The sequence below is a fragment of the Pituophis catenifer genome, unplaced genomic scaffold (genome assembly GCF_029215685.1).
Source record: "Pituophis catenifer annectens isolate HBS135680 unplaced genomic scaffold, rPitCat1.0.hap2 SCAF_13, whole genome shotgun sequence".
In the NCBI taxonomy this organism is placed as follows: domain Eukaryota; kingdom Metazoa; phylum Chordata; class Lepidosauria; order Squamata; family Colubridae; genus Pituophis; species Pituophis catenifer.
In genome coordinates, this window is record NW_027256893.1 from 14,331,120 (window position 1) to 14,349,606 (window position 18,487).

Genomic DNA, 18,487 nt, shown 5'->3' on the forward strand with positions numbered 1-18,487 from the left:
GTCTAAAACAGGGGTCTGAAACCTTAAGCACTCAAAGAGCCATTTGGACCCGTTTCCCACAGAAAAGAAAACACCGGGAGCCACAAAAGCTGGGTGGGCATGGCCAACCCGATGTCACTCACTTCCACCAGTCACATGACACCCCCCCAGCCACGCCTACCCAGCTGGTCATTAGGGCAGAGAACCAATTGTTAAAAAACACCGGGAACCACAAAACCCTTTTGACATATCTCTCTCTCTCCTCCCTCCCTTTCTGTATCTCTCTATATCTCTCTCTCGCTCTTCCCCTCTCTCTGTATCTCTCTGTCTCTGCCCTGGCCACTTCTCCATCCCCCACCGTCACCCTTACCTTCTCAGGCCAGGCTAGGAGTGACTGGGAGGGAAGGGTGAGGGGTGGGGCCAGCCAGTGATGGGACAGGGAGCCACATCAGAGGCCCCAAAGAGCCGCATGTGGCTCCGGAGCCGCAGGTCGCTGACCCCTGGTCTAAAATTTCATATCACGTCGCTGAATTAATCCTTCAGTGAGAAAACAATCTGAAACCCTTGCTTTGCTTCTTAATCCTCTATACAGATACAAGTGAAAGCTTTTTGTTTGGATTTGTTTCTGGACCACGGCAAAATACATGGGAAAATCCCATTGTGTCAGCTTTGGAAGCCATATTAATGGCTTCAATCAATGGACACATTGCCAATGAAAACTAAATGAGCGTTAGGGTTAGGAACAAGGTTAGTTAAGGTTAGGTTGTCTTACAGGAAATTCAGAGAGCAAAATGGAGATTGCCATATTAAAGGTCTCTAATATATTCATGCCATGATCTAGAATAGGGGGAGAAGAGCTGAGGGAAATGTCTCTCATCATTGTATTTCTATTTTCACGGCTAATTTCCTCAGCCCTCTGTTGACACAAGATGTTTCAAACCATTCAAATATACTTGTTATTTTTCATTCTTTCTCTCTCTCGCTCTCTTTCTCCTTTTAGGAACATCTGTCACCAAAGTGACAGCTGTGGATGCTGATGACCCAACCCTTCATGGTCATGCAGATGTTTTCTATGAAGTTACTGATGGCAAAAACTACTTCAGAATAGACAACTCAGGTACAGGATCTACCGTATAAATAAAAATTTGTACAAGAACAAGCAAACGTAACTGTCTATTTTCTGCCTGATCAAAGAACAAAATGACATCTATTCTCTTTTCCATGTAGAAGAGATTGCTTAGTAAGCCTGTGATTATTTTAAATTATTAATTAACTCACTTAATTCACTCAATTATTAATAGCAGGCTGAGGTACACTTCAGATCTGACTGAGGAGGTATATTCCTTGTCATATCTGAAGTGACTAGCCATACTTGCTGTCAGGGTTCTGACGGATGCCATAATTAAATCATGAGCCTCGAGCCAAGCTCCAAAAAAATCCAGTTATTTATTAGGAGCTTCATGTCGGCATTTCCCAAGTGAAGCCAGCTCTGACTCTACATAATTTATGCCCCAATTATGACATACCCCAGGATGTGTCATCAATCACATTCACCACTGGAGCAATTTCGTGGGTTGTACAGGTCACTCCCCTCCGGCTGCTGTAGGTAACCCTGGGATACAGCCTTGAGAGAGATAAGCATGGAATGTGCATCTGTCTTTGGTTGCAATGCCGTTTCGCCGATTTCCCATCCCCCCTGGCCTATGGCAACTTGAGAGCTGGCCAGGGAAGCTTTGTGAGTTGACATTTGGATTCTAAGTCTTGGAAATCTATTTATGCTTTTCAAGACTTTTGAGTGGTCTATCCCTTTTAAATGCATAGGATAATAGGCTTCTATAAACCCAAAAAGTCATCTAAACTTTTTTTCACTGAAAGTTGAAATCGATTCTGGGAAATTTTTAATTAAAAAAACGCTGGACAAAATGTCCCAAAGGTGCTTTTTTCAAAAGACAAGTGGACTTTATTGGTATTTTCTTTGAAGATGTTTTGCTTCTCTTCAGTTCGGAGAACCATGACTTGGATCATTGAGAATCTCCATAGATGGATGGACAAAATATTTTTAATAAATATATTCCAAGTCAAAGAATTATAATAATTTTCTGACCAGAGAACTGACCAGATGTTGTCCTAGCAACAAGCACCAATAGAACCTAGATGTTTTTTAAAGCTTTTGAGTAAGTTCTGTTATCGGTGTCAATTTTTAGTGACCTCATGAATAGACTGCCTGCAAAATATCTGCCTTCAACTTGGCCTTTTTGTTCTTTCAGTGATGCCTTCATTATTAGGTCCAACCACTTAGCTGTTGTCCATCCCCTTCCTCCTTTTCTTTCAATTTTTCAAAGTATTTTGGATTTCTCAAAGGAAGTGGAACTTCTCATGATATGTCAAAAATATAACAGTAATTGCCCAGCCATTAGTACTCCGTGTGAGAATCCCAGCTTGATTTATTCTATGATCCATTGGTTTGTTTTCCAGGCTGACCAGAAATCTTCTCCAACATCAAAGTTCAAATCGATCTTTCTATCTTTTTTTTAGATAGATAGATAGATAGATAGATAGATAGATAGATAGATGAGAGATAGATGAGAGATAGCAATAGAAAGAGAGAGAGAGATGAGAGAGAGGAATGAGAGAAAGATGAGATAGAGATAGATGAGAGAGCGATATGAGAGATGAAAGATGAGAGAGAGAGAGAGAGAGAGAGATGAGAGAGCGATATGAGAGATGAGAGGGATGACAGATGAGAGAGAGGGATGAGAGAGAGATGAGAGAGAGAGAGATGAGAGAGTGATATGAGAGATGAAAGATGAGAGAGAGAGATGAGAGAGAGAGATGAGAGAGATGAGATAGAGATAGATGAGAGAGCGATATGAGAGGTGAAAGATGAAAGATGAGAGAGAGAGAGAGAGAGAGAGAGAGAGAGATGAGAGAGAGCGATATGAGAGATGAGAGAGATGACAGATGAGAGAGGGATGACAGATGAGAGAGAGGGATGAGAGAGATGAGAGAGAGATGAGAGAGTGATATGAGAGATGAGAGAGATGACAGATGAGAGAGGGATGACAGATGAGAGAGAGGGATGAGAGAGAGATGAGAGAGAGAGAGATGAGAGAGTGATATGAGAGATGAAAGATGAAAGATGAGAGAGAGAGATGAGAGAGAGAGATGAGAGAGAGCGATATGAGAGATGAGAGAAAGATGACAGATGAGAGAGGGATGAGAGATGAGAGAGAGATGAAAAAGGGATGAGAGAGAGAGATGAGATATGAGAGAGGGATGAAAGATGAGAGAGAGATGGGAGAGAGAGAAGGAGAGAGAGATATGAGAGAGAGAGAGAGAGAGAGAGAGATGAGATAGAGCGATATGAGAGATGAGAGAGATGAGAGATGAGAGAGATGAGAGATGAGAGAGGGATGAGAGATGGGAGAGAGAGATGGGAGAGAGAGATGAGAGAGAGATGAGAGATGAGAGAGAGAGGGATGAGAGATGAGAGAGAGATGAGAGAGAGAAAGAAAGAGAGAGATGAGAGAGAGAGAGAGAGACTGTATATTTCTATCCAGTTTCATCCAAGTCCAACTTTCACATTTATAGAACATCACAGGAACAACCATTGCCTGAAGAATTTCAATCTTTGTGCTTTGTTATTTTAATCACCAGCACTCAAAATTAAACCCTGTTGGGGGAAAAAAACCAGTGGAAGTGACAATATAAACTAACGTTTGTGTTTTCTTTTTATGTTAAAGGAACCATTTACACAGCTGTGCCTGACTTGGATAGAGAACAAAAGGCTACTTATACCATTCGGGTGAAAGCGAGGGACGGCATGGGTCTACATGCTGAAGAATTTGGCATTGCTACTGTCATCATTAAATTAATTGACATCAATGACAATTTCCCAACATTTAAGGAAAGTGAGTTTTGCAAAGTCAAAGGGCTGAATCTAAACACACTCTATCTTTATTTCTGCAGGCTCCAATTAACATATCATATAAAAATGCAATGCTTTGTTATTGCTGAGGGACTTAACTTTTGGCATGTTTTCTTTGCGATAGTATCTTCAGACACTGTAAAAGTGTGGATTGGAAAAATGCAAGTCCCTCTCATTACATTTATCTCTTCTTCATCATTGAAAACTTTATCTGAAATACCGGGGGGTTTTGGGGAACATCTTTTTCAGAAAATTTCACTTTCGAAGTCCCTGAAAATGTCAGTTTGACCGGTGAAGTCGGTAGATTAAAAGTAGAGGACATCGATGAACCGCAAAACAGGGATACCAAGTATAGCTTTCGCCAAGGGAATTACCAAGACACCTTTAAAATTATACCAAATCGCTACACAAATGAAGGAGTAATTCAACCAACAAAGGTATTGTTTTTGAACCTCAATTGATTTTGTGTCTTGAGATATTTATACGTTGCCAGTTAGAACTAGGTCTACCTGAAATAGTAAAGTGAAGAAAGCATATTATGGAATACATGATATGTGGAATGCATGTTATGGGGGAGGGGAAAAGTAACATTCAAACATTATTACTATTATTATTAATGCTGTTTAGCTGTTACAGCATTAGTACAGGGGTGAAATGCTCCCGGTTCAGACCGGATCGCCCGATCCGGTAGCGATGGAGGCAAGTGGTTCGGAAAACCGGTAGCAAAAATCCCTGGCCCTCCCCCATGCCCAGCTGAGCCGCGCGATCATCAGAGGCTTTCTTTTTTCTTTTAAATGCCTCTGACGATCCAAGCTGAGTTGCCTGATCAGCAGAGGCTTTTTAAAAAAGGCATTTATGCCTCTGATGATCCAAGCTGAGTTGCCTGATCGGCAGAGGCATTTAAAAGAAAAAAAGTCTCTGACGAACAGGCAACTCAGCTGGGATCGTCAGTGTCTTTTGAAAGCATTTTTTTATAACCTCTTCGCCGAACTGGTTGTAGAAAAAATGGTTTTAAAAGTTTAAAAAAAAAATTGGCCACGCCCACTCAGTCACATTATCCCCCCACCACCAAGCCACGCCCACAGAACCGGTAGTAACAAATTTTAGATTTCACCACTGCATTAGTAAATATGCAAGTGGGATGGGTGGCTATATCAATTTAATAAATAAATGAGACTAAAAAATAATCTCGATATATTACTAAAACTCTTGTTGTCATGACCTTTAACTGGGTGAAACGGTGCATTACAGGACAATAATTTTTGAACCAAAATATCTTAAATGGGCTAACTTACAGAATGCATCCAAACTTCCCGAGGGAATGAAACTTGGAGAGGTTGTGGCTGCGTCAGTGGTACTGCCGGCTGCTGCACTGCTGCTGCAGTCACATGATTCACATTTTCAATGTTCTATGACAATTTTCCAGATAATCTCACAACTTTTTATGCTGTCCTTCATCCAGCAGGCCCTTTCCTGCCTGTAGGGCACAGCAAGGCAAGGGTAAGGGGTAGGAAGGGAGGGAGGGAAGGAGGAAGGAAAGGAAGGAAGGAAGGAAGGAAGGAAGGAAGGAAGGAAGGAAGGAAGGAAGGAAGGAAGGAAGGATGGGTGGATTTGCAATGCTCCCTGCCAGATTCTAACAAAAAACTCAATGGGGAAGCCAGCAGGAAATTAGAAGTCATTCCCGCTCCCACTGCTTTTTTTATCTGCCCTTGGTGATTCTGTTTCTCTGAATGAAATGTCTATGAAATCATTAGTTAACTAGGGCACAAGTCGTCTAGTATCAATTAAAACCCACTCGAAGCAGAGAGCTCTTTAGTACAAAGTAGATAATTGCAAGATAATCTCTTGCAAGGGAGTTCCAAATAATATAGACCACTACACCAAGGTAGAAGTGTTCAGTTACAGTATTGGCCAAAATTGTGGAAAGCTTTTGGGAAAAGTGTATTTTTGATGTTTGATGGCTAATAACATCACTTTTTTTGGAGTTTCAAGATAATCCTATTCCACTGCTGGAATGGCCTGGGAATAGCCCAGATCTTAACCCAATTGAAAATCTATGGAGCCGACTAAAGACACTTGTTAGTCAGAAGTGACCCAGCAATAAAATCCAGTTAATAGAAGCAGCCATTCAATCTTGGTTTCACATTATAACAGCTGCAGAACTAAAAGGCTTGGTTCACTCCATGGGAAGACGTTGTAAGGCCGTAATTCATGCTAAAGGTTACCCAACTAAGCATTAACTGACGTGATCATTTTTGTATATCTCATTTTTTTCTACGTGTTTCACTTTTCTCCTTTATATTGTAACTGCTATTCTAATAGCAAATCCTTCGTAAAAGTTATTGCATTACATTCTTGATTAAATTATCTTTCCATTAATATATACTTTTATGATACTACTCCAAAAAAGAAGTGGTGTGATTAGTTAGTTTTAGAAAATACACTTTTCCCAAAAGGTTTCCACAATTTTGGCCACTACTGTATATTTGTATATTTTCAATCCAAATTTCAGTTAAAAATGAATTTAATTTAACTTTTGATCCGATGTCACATGCTTTGAGGAGCGTAACTCAAAAGTCTCATCTCAAAAAAGTTGTCCCCCACCCCAATAAAAAAAGCAATACTAGCCAATCAGTTTCTGTTGCCTTTGTGAACTGAACATGTCTCCTTCTTCATTTAGCTCTTGGACTTTGAAAAGATACCTGAATACAGGTTTGTGGTTGAAGCCACGGATGCTAATATCAACTATGCCTATGCTACACGGAAGGGCCTGGAGAACCTTGCAAGAGTAATTATCAAAGTTATCGATGTTGATGAACCCCCAGTTTTCAGCCGGTCTTCCTATACATTCACCGTCCAAGAAGAAGGTGCAACGAAGATATCCATTGGATGTGTTTCTGCAAGTGATCCTGATAAAGCCAGGCGGAAAATAAAGTAATGGAAAGTTAACTGACCGTATCCTAAAAGTATCTTCTGAATATATATATTAAAAATATAAGCATAGAGATTCATTGCCCTAATGTGGCATTAAAGTGCATTTAACATGCTTCTGTTTTTATTTAATGCAAAAATCAGCTCCTGTAACCTTGCCAATTGTCAAGGTTAGAAGGAAGTTTGGAGAAGAAAATGTATTGTTTTCTCCCTTCCTGCTTTATTCCTAAGGAGGCCCACTACCCTGATGACTCAATTTGCACTTAGAAAAGAATTCTATTCCATTGCCTCCAAACCAAAGTTACAAAGAGGCAGCTTTGTGTGGGAGAACAGCAGGGAGAGGCAGGAGGCAGAGTTAAGTGCATCATCAGCTTAAAGTCATTATGATCCCACAAACCTTCTAAGTCCAACCCTTCTTGAATTCCGTTGACCATTACCTGGTGCAAATTTACTAAAATAGAATAGAATTCTTTATTGGCCAAGTGTGATTGGACACACAAGGAATTTGTCTTGGTGCATACGCTCTCCTGGTCCATAAAAGAAAAGATACATTTGTCAAGAATCATAAAGTACAACACTTAATGACAGTCATAGGATACAAATAAGTACTGAACTTTAGTTGACTAAATTCTAATATATGGGTTTGAGCAATAAATCTTATAAATTGCAACTTAAGGTAGGGTCCTGATCCTTTGCGCCTGACTTAATGTCAACTAAAGTTCAATACCAAATTAGTGCCAGATAAGAGTCAACAGAATTTTAGAAGGGTTGGATTCAGACTATTTGTGGGATCGTAATAACTCTAAGCCGATGGTGCATTTAACTCCACCCTCCATCTCTCCCTGCTCTTCTCCTACACTTTGGTAGATCTGCCATTGATACATCTAACCATCAGGAACCAAAACCAACAACTCCTGATTGTCATCCAATTAAATTGGGTGATATGGAGAGGGACATACATTAGAACACCTCAAGTGGCTAGTCTGATTGTTGCTTCTTGTATCGGGATTTTATTCTTCTAAGCCACCCGGAGTCCCTGGGAATGAGTTGGGTGGCCATGTATTAAACTTAATTTTATACATACATACATATATGTATGTATGTATATATGTATATATATATATATGTGTGTGTGTGTGTGTGTGTGTACGTGTGTGTGTGTGTGTGTGTGTGTGTGTGTGTGTGTAGTGTTTTTCTATCGAAGAATTTGTCTACCCAGTGGTGGGATTCAAGTAATTTAACAACCAGTTCTCTGCCCTAAGGATTTCTTTCAACAACCAGTTTGCCAAACAACCCCATTTTTATGAGGCTCAGTAATACTAAGTTGACTTTTTCTTCTACCCACTATAGTTACCATATCTTAAGATCCACTTCTTTTGAAATAAGTACCAGTGGGTGCATTTTCGCCACAAAGCGTCTGGACAGGGAAGAAAACAGTTGGCATAATATAACTGTCGCAGCCAATGAGCTGGATCAAAATAGTAAGTATTTCCCTGTATCACCTACATGTTGATTAGTGGTGCGATGGCCTAGAGGTGGAGCTCTCACCTCACAATCAGGTGACTGTGAGTTCGATCCTAGGTAGAGGTGGGTATTTCTCTCTCTGGGCGCAATGAGAATATATCTGTCAAACAAAACTCTGCATTGGTGACAGGAAGGGCATCTGGCCATTAAACATTCTGCTAGCTCCTTTCAGTTGCCCAGACTCCACCCCACAAGGGATTATGGGGTTAAAAGATGATGATGATCTACATGTTGATTAGTGCATCACTCCTACTGCTTTTCAGATCCTTTCAGTTACAAATGGAGTAAATAAATATCAATAAACAATAGGATTGTTCAGTGCTTTGGATTTGAAAAAGCAAATGTGCTTTTGGCAGCATTGTAGTGCTCATTAAGCAGCTATTCCTTAAAGCAGACACACCTTTTCCTGATACATCTGGTACAAAGCAGATATCCAACCATCTGGTACAAGATCCCATTGAAGGAACTACAAACAGATGTTACATGACCGCATGATCTTTAAAAACATTTTCCGCCTTTGAATCTGAAGCGCTGCAGAGCCCTAATAAATAGCTACCAACTCTAAACCTTACAGCTAATTGCCTGTAATTTGCAATAAACAGGAAAGCCCAACACTCGTTGAACCACTTCTGAAGTAACTTTTAAATCAACTATAAGCCTATAAATATAAATAAGCTTTTAAATCAGCTATAACAGGGGTGTCAAACTCGATTTCATTGAGGGCCGCATCAGGGTTGTGTTTGACCTCAGGGGACTGGGGAGGGGTGTGGCCAGGGTGGGCGTGGCCAGTTCGACATCACTCGTGTCAGGGGTGCCTGTGTTGGCCTGAGCACTCTGCCAGCAAAAATGGCCTCCTGAGCTCCGTTTTCAGTTGCAACGGCCTCCTGCAACCCTCCGCCAGCAAAAATGGCCTCCTGAGCTCCTTTTTCAGTTGCAACGGCCTCCTGCAACCCTCTGCCAGCAAAAATGGCCTCCTGAGAGCCTTTTTCAGTTGCAACGGCCTCCTGCAACCCTCCGCCAGCAAAAATGGCCTCCTGAGCTCCTTTTTCAGCTTCAACGGCCTCCTGCAATCCTCCACCAGCACCTCTGTTTTCGGTTGCAACAGCCGCCTGCAACCCTCCGCCAGCGAAAACAGAGCTTGTGAGGACCGTACGCAGCCCTCCCGAGGTCCGTTTTCACTGGCAGATGCACCACAGGCCGGTCCTTCACTGTTTCCAGGGCGACCCTGTGGGCCAGATCTAAGTACCCCGTGGGCCTGATTCGGCCCCCGGGCCTTGAGTTTGACACCCCTGAGCTATAACATAGTCTTAAGCAAGCTCAGTAGAAAGGTTTGCTTCATGACAATTGAATAATGGGGAACACCAATAGGAGGTTTAAGAACTCATTTTAAATTGAATCAGATGGTTTTGCTTGATATTATCAATAATGATCTGCAGTAACTCTCCAGGGGTTTGAACCAAGAGTCATTCCTAGCCCCATCTGGAACTATTAGGTAGAGAATTTGGAATCTGGGGATCTTCCCACAAGTTTCCCTCCTTCACTGTACTTTTCATAATAATATGGTCTGGATGTGTTTACTCTAATTGGTTTCAGGATGATAACCAGTTAATATTTTTTTTTCCTTTTTCAGAAAAGAGAATCCCCAGATTAGAAACCCACGTACCAGTTTATATTAAAATTAAGGATATAAATGACAATGCCCCAGAATTCGCTTTTCCATATGATCCACGTGTGTGTGAAAATGCTGCACCTGGACAGGTAAAGTTTCTTGCCTTGCCAGCTTCATTTCCTGGCACAGTGAGATATAAGTGTAAAAGAGTTAAGCCCGTAGAGAAGATTCCCTCAAGTCTAGCTTGTCTTCTGGTGTCTGTATATCCATGTAGGTGTTCTTGGCAATGATATGGAAGAAGTTTGTCACTGCCTTCTTCTAGGATACTTCTTCCAGTTCCTAGTGTGACCTACAGTTCTGGGATTTTCTGCTGGTCTCCCATTTAAGTCATAACCCTACTCACTTTTCTAAGATCAGCCAATGCTGATGGCGGTGTCATGCGTATGGTGTAGTGTCTCCTTAACCCAGGTAGTCCTCGAGTTACGACCACAATTGAGCCCAACATTTATGTGGCTAAGTGAAACATTTGTTAAGTGAGTTTGCCCCATTTCACAACCTTTCTTGCCCCCATTGTTAAGTGAATCATTGCTGCTGTTAAGTTACTAACAGGGTTGTTAAGTGAATCTGGTTTCCCCATTGACTTTGCTTGTCAGAAGGTCGCGAAACGGGATCACATGACCCCAGGACCTGGCAACCGTCATAAATGTGAGCCAGTTGCCAAGCAACTGAATTTTGATCAAATGGCCCTAGGGATGCTGCAATGGGTGTAAAGTGTGAAAAATGGTCATAAGTCACTTTTTTCAGTGCCGTTGTAACTTTGAACGGTCCCTAAAGGAACTGTTCTAAGTTGAGGACTAAATAGTCAGTCTGTGCAAAGGCTTCATGAAATGCTAGCTAGGTATCATTGAGTTTCCTGGTGTAAAAATACTTCATTACAGCTGAATTCATCAGCCCTAATGGGTTTATTTTATTTCGCTTTCATTTAAACGTATTGCCTGAATTCAGTCAGTGATGATTTGTAAATACAATATATCGCACCATAAATCATGCAAACCGTGTGATTTGTGGTGTGATGTATTGGGTGGCTTCAGCCAATTACGGTTTATTAAACAAATCATGGTAAATGTATTATGCATATTTAGTTTACAGGCTAGATTTCCCCTTTGATGTTCTACTGCTATATTTCTCTTCATGGAACACATCACAGGACTCATTTTCTGCCATCAGCGCCAATGGTGGGTTCCTCCCAGTTCAGCCCGGTTTGGCCGAGCCGGTAGCGGTGACGATATGACATCACCAAACCGGTTCTCTTTGTCCGGGAGCTGGTCCCTCCCACCCGCCCCCGCGTTATTCCTACCTTTTATTTCTTTATTTTAAGCCCAGCTGATAGGTGCGGCAGAGTGGATTGCCGCACGTCATCTGGGCATATTCCTAATGCGCTTGCGTGGAGCGCAAGTTTGGCACGCATGCGAGCGAAGCGACATCTTGGGGTTCTCCAGATACTTGGGGGGAGGCAAACTGCCTACCCCTGCCTTAATGCATTAGAAATACAAAATCTTCCTTCTACTTTGAGGGGGTTGAACTTCTGTAGAGGGGTTGGAATAAAATATGAAGATTACCAGGATGATAGGGCTAAAATCAGGGGTGCTATTCAGCGAAGCGCGTGCACGAAGAGAACCAGTAGTAAAGCCGGTTAGAACCCACCACTGATCAGCGCGCAGGTAGCTTGCAAGACATGTTACTCAGAGCAGAATTATTCAAAGGGGTTATCTGGGTTTTTTGCTAACAAGACCAAACCATGCCCTTTGATTGAGGGCAGTGCATTTGTTCTATAATCCCCAAGGATTTGTTGAAAATAATCAGACAATATCACATTTTTCTACTCATAAAGGTGATCACAAGAATTTCGGCTGTGGACAAGGATGAAACGCCACCAGATGTGAAATTCAAGTATTTCCTGACTTCTGAAGACAGCAACTTTACCCTCATTGACAATCGTGGTGCGTGTCTGTGGAATATGTGCAATAAAAATAGGAACTATGGCTTTTTAAGATTGTTTGCTACTTAGCAGAAATAAACAAAGAAACAGATCTGGTGAACTCCAAAGTTCCACTAACATAGCTTACTGTCTTTAAAAAAAAAGGGTAGAACAAACATTTTAGCCAGTGGTGGAATTCAAAATTCAGTTCTGGGGGCATGGCTTGGTGGGCGTGGCTTGGTGGGCATGGCAGGGGAAGGATACTGCAAAATCTCCATTCCCATTCCACTCCTGGGGGAAGGATACGGCAAAATCCCCATTCCCACCCCACTCCAGGGGGAAGGATATTGCAAAATCTCCATTCCCACCCCACTCTGGGGCCAGCCAGAGGTGGTATTTGCTGGTTCTCCAAACTACTCAAAATTTCTGCTACCGGTTCTCCGAACTACTCAAAATTTCCGCTACCGGTTCTCCAGAACCTGTCAGAACCTGCTAAATAGCACCCCTGATTTTAGCCCTATCATCCTGGTAATCTCCATATCTTATTCCAACCCCTCTACAGAAGTTCAATGCCCTCAAAGTGGAAGGAAGATTTTGCATTTCTAATGCATTAAGACAGGGGTAGGCAGTTTGCTTCCCCCGAAGTATCCCCCGTTACTTGTCCCAGCTTCTGCCAACCTAGCAGTTTGAAAGCACGTAAAATATGCAAGTAGAAAAATAGGGACCACCTTTGGTGGGAAGGTAACAGCATTCCGTGCGCCTTTGGCATTTAGTCATGCCGGCCACATGACCATGGAGACATCTTCAGACAGCGCTGGCTCTTCAGCTTTGAAACAGAGATGAGGACCGTCCCCTAGAGTCTGGAACGACTAGCACATAGGTGCGAGGGGAACTTTTACCTTTACCTTACCTAGAATGGGAATGCTGTCTCCTTCTACCCATCAGTTGGGTTCCATAAACTGGAGGCCACTATTACGTGTGGTAGCTGGAAATCCTTTTGAAACCATCACTTTTTGATCATTCAACTGCACGCTATTGCATTTTCCAGATAACACAGCAAACATCACCGTCAAGTTTGGACAGTTCAACCGAGAGCTACTCAAAACTCATCTCTTGCCTATCATCATCTCCGACAATGGGGCACCACCACAGACCAGCACAAACACTATTACCATCCGGATTTGCCAGTGCGACAAGGAAGGGGAATTCACTCTTTGCGAAGAGCAAGCGAAGCAAGTGGGAGTCGGCATCCAAGTGTTGGTGACCATCTTTGTCTGTATTTTCACCATCCTTGGTAAATCGATCTTGGCTTTTTTTGGCTTCTCCCTTTCTGCTTTGAACAGGGCAGGGGATGGAAGGGAACTTAATACAAGTAGCAACCCATGTGATGGTGGTTTTTAAAAAGATGGGATGGGATGGGGTGGGATGGGATGGGATGGGACGGGACAGAATAACAGAGTTGGAAGGGACTTTGGAGGTCTTCTAATCTACGCAGGAAACCTTATACCACTTCAGACAAATGGTTGTCCAATCTCTTCAAAACCTCCAGTGTTGGAGCATTCACAACTTCTGGAGGCAAGTTGTTCCACTGATTAATTGTTCTAACTGTCAGGAAATTTCTCCTTAATTCTAAGTTGCTTCTCTCCTTGATGAGTTTCCACCCATTGCTTCTTGTCCTGCCTTCAGGTGTGAATAGCTTGACTCCCTCTTCTTTGTGGCAGCCCCAGAGATATCAGAACACTGCTATCATGTCTCCCCTGGTCCTTCTTTTCATTAAAGATGTTAGGGTGTGTGTAAAAAGTATTTGTTGCTTGTGCAACGAGCAGAGCAGAAACACACAGGGAAGGAGATAAACGTCCAGCTCGTGTGAGAAAACTACTGTATAGATAACAAGCAGTCTCAGTGTAAATAAAACAGTCCAAGGTCATAAACAGTAATATCAGTCCAGTAAGTATCTTCCCTTACCAAAGCAAACAGACTTTAGTAACTCTTGGTATACAGTACCATATAACAGACGCAGTAAGCAACAGGATACAATCAGGTATCAATCCGGAAGAAGCAGGAAGAACGAACGCTTCTCTGTGCTGCTTATTTATGCACTGTAGCCTAATTACAGGGTTCAGCAAACCCTGATTACGTGGCTCAGTTGCTTCTTAAAGAAACAGATATATTGCCTGACCAACAAGTTAGGAGTAAGCTGCAAGCTGAACCTAACATAAGTAGACATACCCAATTCCAGCATCCATTCTTTATGTGTTTTAGCCTCCAGTCCCCTAATCATCTTTGTTTCCCTCCTCTCAGAATCAATTGGGCCTTGCAGAATTCATAAAATAACCGTCACAGAACCAAAAAAAAAAAACCAGCAAGAGGGTTTTTTTAAAAAAATAATAAAGTTAAATTTTCCTGTTACCATAGGCAATGCAGCTAATATAAACTGAGCAAATATAAAATGCTTTAACATGGATTCGTAAAGTTAACCAAGATGACACTGAAGGACTCTGGTACTTGGTAAGGCTGTTCTTCAGACGACTTGGTGATTTCTTAGATTTTTTCTCCCCTTCGAAAAAAAAAGTGGGGGGGGCTTCTGTTTTTCCCCTTATTGTCAGGTTACCTAAGGATTCCTTTAGAATTTCTCCAGCTTTCTGAGTCTTTGAAGGGGGTAGAAGAACCTGGTGGTTCTGCCTCTACTTCTTCCTGCTCTTTGAAACTTCCTTGACAGTCCTCACTTCCCAAACTGAAAGGGGTTGGAGTTTGACTGAAGCCTGTGAACCTGGAGGAGGGCCCTGCAGATCACAAGAAAGAGACAGTGCCATGATAGATCATCTGTGCACAGAAACTCCTTGGCAAGAACGCTGCGTTACCATTCACACGAACATCCCCATTCCCTCCTCTTCGGGTAGAAATGTCAGAATAAATTCTCTTTCATAAGAGTGAAAGGAGCACCAGTGGAAAAATTGCAGGAGTGTTAAAAGCTTTTTTTTTTAATAGAACAAAACTCCTGTGATGGTATGTGAGAATGACCTTGAGGGACAAGGGAAGAGATGCTGCCTAGGAAACGATCAGACAAGAGAGGTGGGGGAGTCCCCAGATCAGACAAGAGAGGTGGGGGGGGGGACGGACTAGGAAGGACCCATCCTAATGGATCAACTGGTTAAAAGTGGCAGAGATTTGTACCTTCAGATTTGCAAGCTTGACATCAGCCCTCCCAAATAAACCAGACGGGAACCATGAGCTAATTCTACTTTCTTGTAAGGCTACATTAACAGAATCTTGCAGAAGGCAGAAACTTCCCACGACCACTTTTTACTGCTTGATTCATTAAGGTGGGTCCAGGGGTGGGATTGAAAAATTTCAGCAACAGGTTCTTTGCCCAGTTGCTGGGTGGGCGTGGCCATGGGGGCATGGCCTACTCGGCCTCCTGCACCACGGCGGTGTTGGGGGAGTCTTCGCCATCCCCAGGCTCTGGAGGCTTTTCTCAAGCCTCCAGGAGGGCAAAAACGGCCTCACCTGGGCTCCGGAGACCCTCCGGAGGCTGGAAACAAGCCCGTTTTCGGACTTCTGGTACTTCCAGTAGGCCCATTTTTCACCCTCCCAGAGCCTCCGTGCACGCCCTGCACTTACCTAGCATCCAAAACGGGCCACATGGAGACTCCTGGGAGAGGCGGGATGGGTGGGGTCAGCCAGTCCTTGGAACAACCGGTTCGGCGAACCACATTAAAATTAACATCCGGTTCACCCGAACTGGTCTGAACTGGCTGATTCCCACCCCTGGGCAACTCCTTCCTAAATTTCTTCCTCTGTTTGTTAAGCCACTGGGGGCTCCTCCACCCCTCTTTTGTCTGATCATTTCCTGGGCAGCATCTCTTTCCCTCAGTCCTCAAGGTCATTCTCACACACCATTAAAACACCATAGAGAGGTTGAACCAGAGACAACACACTTAAATCACCTTAAAATGGCTCATGCACTACCTTGAACCAGTGCCTGTGGTTTTCAAGCTGTTGTTGAGGATAGCAGGATTGGGGGCCATTCAAATCTCAAAGGGGGTGCCATGAGACAGGTCAGGTGTAGTGACAGAGAAGATGGAACAACTTGCCTCCAGAAGTTGTGAACTCTCTAACACTGGAAGTTTTGAAGAAGAGATTGGACAACCTTTGTCTGAAATGGTATAGGATTTCCTGCCTGAGCAGAAGTCCTCCAAGCAAAAGTCCTTCCAACTAGTCTAGTCCAGTCCAGTCCAGTCCAGTCCAGTCTAGTCTAATCTAGTCTACTCCATTCCTATTCCTATTCCTATTCCTATTCCTATTCCTATTCCCATTCCCATTCCCATTCCATTCCATTCCATTCCATTCCATTCCATTCCATTCCATTCCATTCCATTCCAATTCCAATTCCAATTCCAATTCCAATTCCATTCCAATTCCAATTCCATTCCATTCCATTCCAATTCCAATTCCAATTCCAATTCCAATTCTATTCTATTCTATTCTATTCTATTCTATTCTATTCTATTCTATTCTATTCTATTCTATTCTATTCTATTCTATTCTATTCTATTCCATTCCAATTCCATTCCATTCCATTCCAATTCTTATTCTATTCTACTCTACTCTACTCTATTCCTATTCCTATTCTATAGATATGCCTCCCTATCAAATTAAAATGATAAACAGTTGTATTCAAACCCAACTATTTCATTCAAAAGGTAGGCAACACCCTTGAACTCAGCTAGGTGGAAGGTATTTAATTCTCATCATAGTGAAAAGGTCTGGTAAAGAATCAAGGCATCAAAGTCACAGAGTCAACATCATATGAATACGTTATGTTGGCTACTCATCGCTTTCCCCCATATATTTTTTTTACAGCATTAACGGTGCTGCTGATAGTCTGGAGGAGGCGGCACAAGAAAGATCGCGGTGTTCTCAAGAAGAACGTCGAAGAGATCCATGAGCAGCTGGTGGCCTATGATGAAGAAGGCGGCGGTGAAATGGACACCACCAGTTACGATGTCTCGGTCCTGAATTCAGCCCGCCAGAGAGGAATACTAGGCCCCAGAATGCCTTTGGAGGATTCACCTTGCAAATATTCCCGGGAACAAAAGATCCCCGAGAATGGACTTTCAGGCATTGGAGAAATGGGCATCATGATTGAGATGAAAAAAGATGAAGCTGATAATGATGGGGATATCTTGCCCTATGACACCCTCCACATATTTGGCTATGAAGGGGGCGAGTCTATTGCAGAATCTCTAAGCTCCCTGGGTTCAGGGTCCTCAGACTTGGATATTGATTATGATTTCCTCAATGATTGGGGTCCCAGATTCAAGATGCTGGCAGACCTTTATGGTCTGGAACCTAGTGTAGATCTGATCTACTGAGCGTAGTCAGAGGCAGATCATCCCAACCAATGGTGAAATCCAAATTTTTTTTACAAACCGGTTGTGTGGCCGTGGCTTAGTGGGCATGGTGTGGCTTGGTGGGCGTGGCAGGGGAAGGATACTGCAGAATCTCCATTCCCACCCCACTCCAGGGGAAGGATATTGCAAAATCCCCATTCCCTCCCCACTCCTGGGGGAAGGATATATATATATTTTTAATTTGATTTATATGCCGTCCTTCTCCAGAGACTCAGGGAGGCTTACAATGCGTTAAGCAATAGCCTTCATACTTTTGTATATTTATACAAAGTCAGCTTATTGCCCCCACAACTGGGTCCTCAATTTACCTACCTTAGAAAGGATGGAAGGCTGAGTCAACCTTGAGCCTGGCGAGATTCGAACCTGCAGTAATTGCAGGCAGCTGGTCTTAATAACAGGGGGCTTTAGACCACTGTACTACCAAGGCTCCTAAATATTGCAAAATCCCCATTCACACCCCACTCTGGGACCAGCCATAGGTGGCATTTGCCAGTTCTCTGAACTGCTCATAATTTCCGCTACCGGTTCTCCGGAACCTGTCAGAATCTGCTGGATTTCACCCCTGATCCCAACCCAGTCCATAAACAGTAAAACTGAAAGGCTGTTCGATTCTTTGTGCATTCCTCATAAAAAAGAAAATCAGATTTTCTTTTTTACACATTTTCAGAGCAGACTGAGATAACCTAAGGGAAACAAGCTTTAAACAAAATCAGGTCTGTAGATATATATATATATATTTCCTAAATATTTCCTAAATGGGAATGCCATTGTACTGAGAGATTAGAAATGTTTCTCCTTATATAGAAATCCAATGTTTAAATGCTTTTAAAGCACTGTGGTTCTTTTGCCTGTTAAAAGAAAGCTTAGATTCAATTCAAAACCTTTATTGTCATTGTACATCATGTATCCAACGAAATTGGTTTAGCCTCTACTGGTGCATTCCATACGAAAACACAAGACAACATGAATAATATAAAGAATAATCCTTATACAGAGGGATGTGGTGGCTCAGTGGCTAAGAGGCTGAGCTTGTCGATTGAAAGGTCGGCAGTTCGGCGGTTCGAATCCCTAGTGCCATGTAACGGGGTGAGCTCCCGTTACTTGTCCCAGCTTCTGCTAACCTA

The 18,487-nt window shown here is 42.6% G+C and overlaps 1 protein-coding gene across 1 annotated transcript in view; it reads left to right on the forward strand.

Moving 5' to 3' along the window:
- CDH5 (cadherin 5) overlaps positions 1–18,130 on the forward strand; it is a 34,718-nt gene extending 16,588 nt beyond the window's left edge. The window contains exons 4-12 of the mRNA XM_070952699.1: positions 980–1,096; positions 3,723–3,890; positions 4,157–4,344; positions 6,588–6,841; positions 8,189–8,319; positions 9,993–10,120; positions 11,863–11,971; positions 12,998–13,243; positions 16,813–18,130. Of these exons, the coding sequence (XP_070808800.1) occupies positions 980–1,096; positions 3,723–3,890; positions 4,157–4,344; positions 6,588–6,841; positions 8,189–8,319; positions 9,993–10,120; positions 11,863–11,971; positions 12,998–13,243; positions 16,813–17,324 (1,853 nt within the window). The 3' untranslated portion in view covers positions 17,325–18,130. The remainder of the gene's footprint in view (positions 1–979; positions 1,097–3,722; positions 3,891–4,156; positions 4,345–6,587; positions 6,842–8,188; positions 8,320–9,992; positions 10,121–11,862; positions 11,972–12,997; positions 13,244–16,812) is intronic.
- Positions 18,131–18,487: the final 357 nt, after the last annotated feature.